The 10,826-nt window shown below is 45.3% G+C and overlaps 1 protein-coding gene across 1 annotated transcript in view; it reads left to right on the plus strand.

Annotated features, from left to right (window-relative positions):
• Positions 1-10,527, plus strand: part of LOC311124374 (dynein axonemal assembly factor 9-like) — a gene marked incomplete at its 5' end in the record, with an annotated part of 41,732 nt that extends 31,205 nt beyond the window's left edge. The window contains 6 exons of the mRNA XM_084198535.1: positions 2,430-2,536; positions 3,675-3,749; positions 7,376-7,557; positions 8,480-8,545; positions 9,876-9,969; positions 10,080-10,527. Coding sequence (XP_084054661.1) covers positions 2,430-2,536; positions 3,675-3,749; positions 7,376-7,557; positions 8,480-8,545; positions 9,876-9,969; positions 10,080-10,186 — 631 coding nt within the window. The 3' untranslated portion in view covers positions 10,187-10,527. The remainder of the gene's footprint in view (positions 1-2,429; positions 2,537-3,674; positions 3,750-7,375; positions 7,558-8,479; positions 8,546-9,875; positions 9,970-10,079) is intronic.
• Positions 10,528-10,826: the final 299 nt, after the last annotated feature.

The following is a 10,826-nucleotide window of genomic DNA, read 5'->3' on the forward strand; positions in this document are numbered from 1 at the left end:
AGACCATGAGAAACAAGATTCTCTGGTCTGATGAACCCAAGATTGAACTCTACAACACTCACTACTAAGTTCCAAACTGCTTCTGGAAGCAACATCAGCACAATAACTGTTCGTCGGGAGCTTCATGAAAAGGATTTTCCATGGCCGAGCAGCCACACACAGGCCTAAGATCACCATGCGCAATGCCAAGCGTCGGCTGGAGTGGTGTAAAGCTCGTTCTCTGGAGTGATGAATCACGCTTCACCATCTGGCAGTCCGACGGCCGAATCTGGGTTTGGTGGATGCCAGGAGAACGCTACCTGCCCCAATGCATAGTGCCAACTGTAAAGTTTGGTGGAGGCGGAATAATGGTCAGGGGCTGTTTTTCATGGTTCGGGCTAGGCCCCTTAGTTCCAATGAAGGGAAATCTTAACGCTACATCATACAGTGACATTCTAGACGATTCTGTGTTTCCAACTTTGTGGCAACAGTTTGGGGAAGGCTCTTTCCTGTTTCAGCATGACAATGCCCCCGTGCACGAGGTCTATACAGAAATGGTTTGTTGAGCCTCCCAAGTGGTTTGTTGAGATCAGTGTGGAAGAACTTGACTGGCCTGCACAGAGCCCTGACCTCAACCCCATTGAACACCTTTGGGATGAATTGGAACGCTGACTGCGAGCCAGGCCTAATCTCCCAACATCAGTGCCCGACCTCACTAATGCTCTTGTGGCTGAATGGAAGCAAGTCCCCACAGCAATGTTCCAACATCTAGTGGAAAGCCTTCCCAGAAGAGTGGAGGCTGTTATAGCAGCAAAGGGGGGGACCGACTCCATATTAATACCCATGATTTTGGAATGAGGTCTTTGACGAGCACGTGTCCACATACTTTTGGTCATGTATTGTATGTGTTGAGCTTTAAGAGATTTGCACCACTTTTCAACCTCATGTTCATTATCTCCAGCACAATACCAGCGTCTACAAATGTGAAAACATATATAAAGTTGAATAGTTCTACGCGATGACATCATCAAAAGTAAAAATAATTTGAAAATAAAATGATTTTCAAACACTGAGTTTCGCGGTGACGTGGGGAGCAAAAATACCCTCTCTCTGGCTAGAAACTTTTAATCCTACCCTGTGATGTTACAGAGAAGCCTTTTTTAGGACCTTATCTTTTTAACCACAGATCAAATCAAATCACATTTTATTTGTCACATGCGCCGAATACAACAGGTGTAGACCTTACCGTGAAATGCTTCCTTACAAGCCCTTAACCAACAATGCAGTTCAAGAAATAGAGTTAAGATAATATTTACTAAATAAACTAAAGTAAAAAATAAAATAACACAATAAAATAACAATAATGAGGCTATATACAGGAGGTACCGGTACCCAGTCAATATGCGGGGGTACAGGTTAGTGGAGGTAGTTTGTACATGTAGGTAGGGGTAAAGTGACTATGTACTGATAATAAACAGCGAGTAGCAGCAGTGTAAAAACAAGGTGGGGGGGGGGGGGGGGTCAATGCAAATAGTCCAGGTGGCCATTTGATGAATTGTTCAGCAGTCTTATGGCTTGGGGGTAGAAGCTGTTAAGGAGCCTTTTGGTCCTAGAATTGGCGCTCCGGTACCGCTTGCCGTAGATCATAGAAACGTGCTGTTTTCACATATGTAGACACTGGTATGGTGCTGGAGATGATGAACATGAGGTTGAAAAGTGGTGGAATTGCTATTTAATGTCAACCCCTGCTGCTGAGCTCAGTGGTGTTTCCTCTCTCCATACAAGGCCTTGAGAGCTCAGCTTCTATCATAACCTGTCAGTCTGATCATTGACCCCTCATTAGCTTCTATCATAACCTGTCAGTCTGATCATTGACCCCTCATTAGCTTCTATCATAACCTGTCAGTCTGATCATTGACCCCTCATTAGCTTCTATCATAACCTGTCAGTTTGATCATTGACCCCTCATTAGCTTCTATCATAACCTGTCAGTCTGATCAAGGACCCATCATTGCTGTTGATCTCTAGCTAGCGTTACATCAGTGCAGACCACTACCAGTCTGCCCTCTCCTATTGCAGCAGACCACTACCAGTCTGCCCTCTCCTACTGTAGCAGACCACTACCAGTCTGCCCTCTCCTACTGCAGCAGACCACTACCAGTCTGCCCTCTCCTACTGTAGCAGACCACTACCAAGCTGTTGGCCAGGCGGTTGCCATGGACACAGACTGGCTGGCCTCTCTACCTCTGGACCAGTCCATTTATACACCAGACGTCACCTCATTGGTCAGCTTGCCTCATTAGAACTGGTTCTAAAAGCAGCTCAAACACAGGGTATCTGCTGAGAGCTTGCTATTATCTGCTATTAGAGGGATTCTCTGAGACTCCTTTTGACCTACTCAATGCAGCATGCATGAATGCCCGTCACAAGGTTTAATGTGTGTCTGTCAGGTGTAAGGGCCGGTTCAGCAGTGGCTGTGGGTCCCTGTCTCTGGTCCACCAGTGTGTGATGTTCAGCCTTCCCCTGGAGAGACCTCTGTTTCTGACACACTGTAAAGGTAAGAACCTCCTAATAATTACATCAATCAATAAAGTGGAACCCATAAAGACCATTCTCTCCTAATATGGAGTCTGAGGTGTCATGACATGGCACACGTTCCTAAAAGATTCCCAGTACAATAGAATTGGAATGATTTAATTATATCAAATGGTATTTGTCACGTGCTGAATACAACAGGTGTAGTAGACCTTACCGTGAAATGCTTACTTACAAGCCCTTAACCAACAATGCAGAGTTAAAAAGTAAGAAAGAAAATAAATAGATAAGGAGACCATAGACTAGATGTACCAGAACTACCAAGTCAATGTGCAGGGTACCAGGTAGTGGAGTTAACATGTAGGAGTAAAGAGACTAGGCATAGATAATAAACAGAGAGGAGCAGGATGTGTTAAAGTGTGTCTGTGTGTATGTGAGCGTATGTAGTGTGTGTGGGTTGTAGTGGCAGTGTAGTATGTGTGAGTGAGTGTGCATGGAGCCAGTGCAAGAATGTCATTAAATAAAAAAAGGGGTAAATGTAAATAGTCCAGGTAGCCATGAACTGTTCAGCAGTCTAATGGCTTGGGGGTAGAAACTGCTAATAGTCTGGGTAGCCATGAACTGTTCAGCAGTCTAATGGCTTGGGGGTAGAAACTGCTAATAGTCTGGGTAGCCATGAACTGTTCAGCAGTCTAATGGCTTGGGGGTAGAAACTGCTAATAGTCTGGGTAGCCATGAACTGTTCAGCAGTCTAATGGCTTGGGGGTAGAAACTGTTAAGGAACCTTTTGGTCCTAGAGTTGGCGCTCCGGTACCGCTTGCCGTGCGGTAGCAGAGAGAACAGTCTATGACTTGGGTGGTCTTTGACAATTTTTAGGGTCTTCCTCTGACACCGCCTGGTATAGAGGTCCTGGATCGCAGGGAGCTCGGCCCCAGTGATGTACTGGGCCGTACACACTACCTTCTATAGCGCCTTGCGGTCGGATGCCGAGCAGTTGTCATACCAAGCGGTGATGCATCTAGTCAATATGCTCTCAATGGTGCAGCTGTATAACTTTTTGAGGATCTATATAGTGTACAATACAATGCTTAACCATGTATATGATGCAGTAAAATATTTTATACAGTTTGATATCCTACCAGTCTCTCTCTGCCCCCTAGCCTTCAAGTCAGCTCTGAGTCCAAACCCTTTCAGAGGAAATGTCTACAACATCTGGGGGAAGGTCCTCTTCTCTGGTAGGGTCTCTGTTATTCTCACTCACTGACAATATACAGAACACAACACCACTCTAATGGTGATGGATGAGTAGACGTGTTTAGTTGTACTACTTATCAATAATCATACAGGTATTATTGTACTACTTATCAATAATCATACAGGTATTATTTCAGATGTCTTCTGTAATACTAAATGAATGTCAATATTTAACCTGTACTTGCATTCCCAGTTGTGGTTGTTATAAGATAAATGTTTGCCCTCAAGGCAGGCAGCACCAGCTGAGGGTAGGAAACTGTTCTTTAAGAGTTGAGCTCCTTCACTCTCCACTGGTTTAGTTTGGTTAACTTCACCCTCCACTGGTTTAGTTTGGTTAACTTCACTCTCCACTGGTTTAGTTTGGTTAACTTCACTCTCCACTGGTTTAGTTTGGTTAACGTCACTCTCCACTGGTTTAGTTTGGTTAACTTCACTCTCCACTGGTTTAGTTTGGTTAACGTCACTCTCCACTGGTTTAGTTTGGTTAACTTCACTCTCCACTGGTTTAGTTTGGTTAACTTCACTCTCCACTGGTTTAGTTTGGTTAACGTCACTCTCCACTGGTTTAGTTTGGTTAACTTCACTCTCCACTGGTTTAGTTTGGTTAACGTCACTCTCCACTGGTTTAGTTTGGTTAACTTCACTCTCCACTGGTTTAGTTTGGTTAACTTCACTCTCCACTGGTTTAGTTTGGTTAACTTCACTCTCCACTGGTTTAGTTTGGTTAACTTCACTCTCCACTGGTTTAGTTTGGTTAACTTCACTCTCCACTGGTTTAGTTTGGTTAACTTCACTCTCCACTGGTTTAGTTTGGTTAACTTCACTCTCCACTGGTTTAGTTTGGTTAACTTCACTCTCCACTGGTTTAGTTTGGTTAACTTCACTCTCCACTGGTTTAGTTTGGTTAACTTCACTCTCCATTGGTTTAGTTTGGTTAACGTCACTCTCCACTGGTTTAGTTTGGTTAACTCCACTCTCCACTGGTTTAGTTTGGTTAACTTCACTCTCCACTGGTTTAGTTTGGTTAACTTCACTCTCCACTGGTTTAGTTTGGTTAACTTCACTCTCCACTGGTTTAGTTTGGTTAACTTCACTCTCCACTGGTTTAGTTTGGTTAACTTCACTCTCCACTGGTTTAGTTTGGTTAACTTCACTCTCCACTGGTTTAGTTTGGTTAACGTCACTCTCCACTGGTTTAGTTTGGTTAACTTCACTCTCCACTGGTTTAGTTTGGTTAACTTCACTCTCCACTGGTTTAGTTTGGTTAACGTCACTCTCCACTGGTTTAGTTTGGTTAACTTCACTCTCCACTGGTTTAGTTTGGTTAACGTCACTCTCCACTGGTTTAGTTTGGTTAACTTCACTCTCCACTGGTTTAGTTTGGTTAACTTCACTCTCCACTGGTTTAGTTTGGTTAACTTCACTCTCCACTGGTTTAGTTTGGTTAACTTCACTCTCCACTGGTTTAGTTTGGTTAACTTCACTCTCCACTGGTTTAGTTTGGTTAACTTCACTCTCCACTGGTTTAGTTTGGTTAACTTCACTCTCCACTGGTTTAGTTTGGTTAACTTCACTCTCCACTGGTTTAGTTTGGTTAACTTCACTCTCCACTGGTTTAGTTTGGTTAACTTCACTCTCCATTGGTTTAGTTTGGTTAACGTCACTCTCCACTGGTTTAGTTTGGTTAACTCCACTCTCCACTGGTTTAGTTTGGTTAACTTCACTCTCCACTGGTTTAGTTTGGTTAACTTCACTCTCCACTGGTTTAGTTTGGTTAACTTCACTCTCCACTGGTTTAGTTTGGTTAACTTCACTCTCCACTGGTTTAGTTTGGTTAACTTCACTCTCCACTGGTTTAGTTTGGTTAACTTCACTCTCCACTGGTTTAGTTTGGTTAACGTCACTCTCCACTGGTTTAGTTTGGTTAACGTCACTCTCCATTGGTTTAGTTTGGTTAACGTCACTCTCCACTGGTTTAGTTGGGTTAACGTCACTCTCCACTGGTTTAGTTTGGTTAACGTCACTCTCCACTGGTTTAGTTTGGTTAACGTCACTCTCCACTGGTTTAGTTTGGTTAACGTCACTCTCCACTGGTTTAGTTTGGTTAACGTCACTCTCCACTGGTTTAGTTTGGTTAACTTCACTCTCCACTGGTTTAGTTTGGTTAACTTCACTCTCCACTGGTTTAGTTTGGTTAACGTCACTCTCCACTGGTTTAGTTTGGTTAACGTCACTCTCCACTGGTTTAGTTTGGTTAACGTCACTCTCCACTGGTTTAGTTTGGTTAACTTCACTCTCCACTGGTTTAGTTTGGTTAACTTCACTCTCCACTGGTTTAGTTTGGTTAACTTCACTCTCCACTGGTTTAGTTTGGTTAACTTCACTCTCCACTGGTTTAGTTTGGTTAACTTCACTAACCACTGGTTTAGTTTGGTTAACTTCACTCTCCACTGGTTTAATTTGGTTAACTTCACTAACATTTTAACATTTTACATTTTAGTCATTTAGCAGACGCTCTTATCCAGAGCGACTTACAGTTAGTGAGTGCATAAATTTTCATACTGGCCCCCCGTGGGAAACGAACCCACAACCCTGGTGTTGCAAAGGCCCTGCTCTACCAACTGAGCCCTGCTCTACCAACTGAGCCCTGCTCTACCTACTGAGCCCTGCTCTACCAACTGAGCCCTGCTATACCAACTGAGCCCTGCTCTACCAACTGAGCCCTGCTCTACCTACTGAGCCCTGCTCTACCTACTGAGCCCTGCTCTACCAACTGAGCCCTGCTCTACCAACTGGGCCCTGCTCTACCAACTGGGCCCTGCTCTACCAACTGAGCCCTGCTCTACCAACTGGGCCCTGCTCTACCTACTGAGCCCTGCTCTACCAACTGAGCCCTGCTCTACCTACTGAGCCCTGCTCTACCAACTGAGCCCTGCTCTACCAACTGAGCCCTGCTCTACCAACTGAACCCTGCTCTACCAACTGAGCCCTGCTCTACCAACTGAACCCTGCTCTACCAACTGAGCCCTGCTCTACCAACTGAACCCTGCTCTACCAACTGAGCCCTGCTCTACCAACTGAGCCCTGCTCTACCAACTGAGCTACAGGGGGCCACTGGTTTAGTTTGGTTGATTAGTTTCTCTTCACTTTATTCATACAGATGTTTATGTGATGTTGTTGAATGAGGAGCGAGAGCAGAATGAAGAGAGAGCAGATGTCTGAGAGAGCAGATGTCTGAGAGAGCAGATGTCTGAGAGAGCAGATGTCTGAGAGAGCAGATGTCTGAAATGTGGAGGTTGAATGATTCTGTAGCTGATGGTCCTAGGCGTGTTCCTTACTAGTTTCTGTGAATTTTAAGTTACCGTCCATTGAATTACACTAGTTGCATTGATTTTGTTTGTTCATGTCTTCCATTGAATGGTCCATGTTGTTTGAGTCATTCTGGAGTTGGATCATGGATAGATGGATGTTGTAGCACTGAACCCCTCCTTATCCTCAGCATGCTGTCTGGTATATGTAGCTGCCACAGTGGTAGGTCCATCAGACCAGGCATTAGACCATCAGACAGGTCAGTGAGATGCTGATATATCTCCATGTTCTTCTCCAGACTCTGAGAGGATGATGGAGGTGAGCTACAACACTGTGAGTGGGAACCTCTGTATCACCCAGCAGCCCCTGGGGGACAGCCACCAGGGAGACCAGGAGCCCTCTGGATGCTTCCTGGTGTTCCATGGAGTGGGATTGACACAGGAGGCCCTGAAGGACTGGCTGAGGTTCTGTGTAAAACAGGTACAACACTGACTAACTGACCAACTACTTGAACTCACAGCTCATCTAACTGACCATCTAACTGAACTGACCATCTAACTGAACTGACCAACTAACTGACCATCTAACTGACCATCTAACTGACCATCTAACTGAACTGACCATCTAACTGAACTGACCATCTAACTGAACTGACCAACTAACTGACCATCTAACTGACCATCTAACTGACCATCTAACTGACCATCTAACTGACCATCTAACTGAACTGACCATCTAACTGACCATCTAACTGAACTGACCATCTAACTGAACTGACCAACTAACTGACCATCTAACTGACCATCTAACTGAACTGACCATCTAACTGAACTGACCATCTAACTGAACTGACCATCTAACTGACCATCTAACTGAACTGACCATCTAACTGAACTGACCATCTAACTGACCATCTAACTGACCATCTAACTGAACTGACCAACTAACTGACCATCTAACTGAACTGACCATCTAACTGAACTGACCATCTAACTGACCATCTAACTGAACTGACCATCTAACTGACCATCTAACTGACCATCTAACTGACCATCTAACTGACCATCTAACTGAACTGACCATCTAACTGACCATCTAACTGACCATCTAACTGACCATCTAACTGAACTGACCATCTAACTGACCATCTAACTGACCATCTAACTGAACTGACCATCTAACTGACCATCTAACTGACCATCTAACTGAACTGACCATCTAACTGAACTGACCATCTAACTGACCATCTAACTGACCATCTAACTGAACTGACCATCTAACTGAACTGACCATCTAACTGACCATCTAACTGACCATCTGCTGTAGACAAGTTGCAGACGGTGATGTTATTGTCACTAACATCAGAGGTAATATAGTCATCTTGGTGTTGTCTTGTTTTCAGAAGGAGGTGAGGAAGGTGAAGAGGACCCAGATGAGCCTCTCTCCTCAGGAGATCAGGAACATCCATGTGAGTGTTCCTCTAATATCATATATAATATATCATCTCTCTTTACCCGCCTGTCCGTCTGTCTAACTGCCTGCCTGTCTGTCTGGCTACCTGCCTGTCTGTCTACCTGCCTGTCTGTCTACCTGCCTGTCTGTTTGTCTGTCTACCTGCCTGTCTGTCTACCTGCCTGTCTGTCTGCCTGTCTACCTGCCTGTCTGTCTGTCTAACTGCCTGTCTGTCTGTCTGTCTGTCTGTCTGCCTGTCTGTCTGTTTGTCTGTCTACCTGCCTGTCTGTCTGCCTGTCTACCTGTCTACATGTCTGTCTGCCTGCCTGTCTGCCTGTCTGTCTGTTTGTCTGTCTACCTGCCTGTCTGTCTGTCTAACTGCCTGCCTGCCTGCCTGTCTGTCTGTCTGTCTGCCTGTCTGTCTGCCTGTCTGTCTGCCTGTCTGCCTGTCTGTCTGCCTGTCTGTCTGCCTGTCTGTCTGTCTGTTTGTCTGTCTACCTGCCTGTCTGTTTGTCTGTCTACCTGCCTGTCTGTCTACCTGCCTGTCTGTCTGCCTGTCTACCTGTCTGTCTGTCTGCCTGTCTGTCTACCTGCCTGTCTGTTTGTCTGTCTACCTGCCTGTCTGTTTGTCTGTCTACCTGCCTGTCTGTCTGCCTGTCTACCTGTCTGCCTGCCTGTCTGTTTGTCTGTCTACCTGTCTGTCTGTTTGTCTGTCTACCTGCCTGTCTGTCTGCCTGCCTGTCTGTCTGTCTGTCTGTTTGTCTGTCTACCTGCCTGTCTGTTTGTCTGTCTACCTGCCTGTCTGTCTGCCTGTATGTCTGTCTGTCTACCTGCCTGTCTGTCTACCTGCCTGTCTGTCTGTCTACCTGCCTGTTTGTCTGTCTACCTACCTGCCTGTCTGTCTGCCTGTCTGTCTGTCTGTCTGTTTGTCTGTCTACCTGCCTGTCTGTCTGCCTGTCTGTCTGTCTGTTTGTTTGTCTGTCTGCCTGTCTGTTTGTCTGTCTACCTGCCTGTCTGTCTGCCTGTCTGTTTGTCTGTCTACCTGCCTGTCTGTTTGTCTGTCTACCTGCCTGCCTGTCTACCTGCCTGTCTGTTTGTCTGTCTACCTGCCTGTCTGTTTGTCTGTCTACCTGCCTGCCTGTCTACCTGCCTGCCTGTCTGTCTGCCTGTCTGTCTGTCTGTTTGTCTGTCTACCTGCCTGTCTGTCTACCTGTCTGTCTGCCTGTCTGTCTGCCTGTCTACCTGTCTGTCTGTCTGCCTGTCTACCTGTCTGTCTGTCTGCCTGTCTACCTGCCTGTCTGTCTGTCTACCTGCCTGTCTGTCTGTCTGTGTGTTTCTGTGTTCAGGTGAAGAGACATCTGGACCCTTTACCTCCAGGCTTCTTCTACAATGGACAACAGTATGTCAGTTTCTTTGGAGAAAAGAACAACTTCCATCCACGTATCCTTTTATCGCTACTGTCTGTCCTCAACACAACCATTGTAAAACCATAGCATCTTATACAGACCTACTATCGTTGGTTTAGCTGTCCTTACATTAAGCCCCTGCAGAAATGGACCAGTTCATAGCGGAGTATGTTGAGGAGGCCAACAGAGAGATCGACCTCTTCAACAATCGGCTGGAGCAGCAGCAGCACCATGACCTGTTTGACCCTTAGTGACCCCTAATGACCCCCAGGGTTAGGGTTAGAGGTCGTCTGTCTCGTCCTTTTACTGTTTGTCCTCTCCTTCTCAGCACATCTCAAAGGGAAACACGGGGGAGTGGGGCAGGGAGACTATTACCATACATACTGTAACCTCCACTATACCATACATACTGTAACCTCCACTATACCATACATACTGTAACCTCCAGTATACCATACATACTGTAACCTCCACTATACCATACATACTGTAACCTCCACTATACCATACATACTGTAACCTCCACTATACCATACATACTGTAACCTCCACTATACCATACATACTGTAACCTCCACTATACCATACATACTGTAACCTCCACTATACCATACATACTGTAACCTCCACTATACCATACATACTGTAACCTCCACTATACCATACATACTGTAACCTCCACTATACCATACATACTGTAACCTCCACTATACCATACATATATGGGTGATAAACATAACTGAATCAAGACATTATTATGGCGAGAGAGTACAAGCTTTCCGTCCAGATGACAGGTTCAACTTTACAGTGTCAGTCAGTATCATTCTAGTGCTAGGTAGGTTTCTAATAGGCCAGGAGAATTGGTTGTATTTGTAGGCTGGCTGTTGGTGG

This window comes from Coregonus lavaretus (genome assembly GCF_964263955.1).
Source record: "Coregonus lavaretus genome assembly, contig: HAP1_SCAFFOLD_517, whole genome shotgun sequence".
NCBI lineage: Eukaryota > Metazoa > Chordata > Actinopteri > Salmoniformes > Salmonidae > Coregonus > Coregonus lavaretus.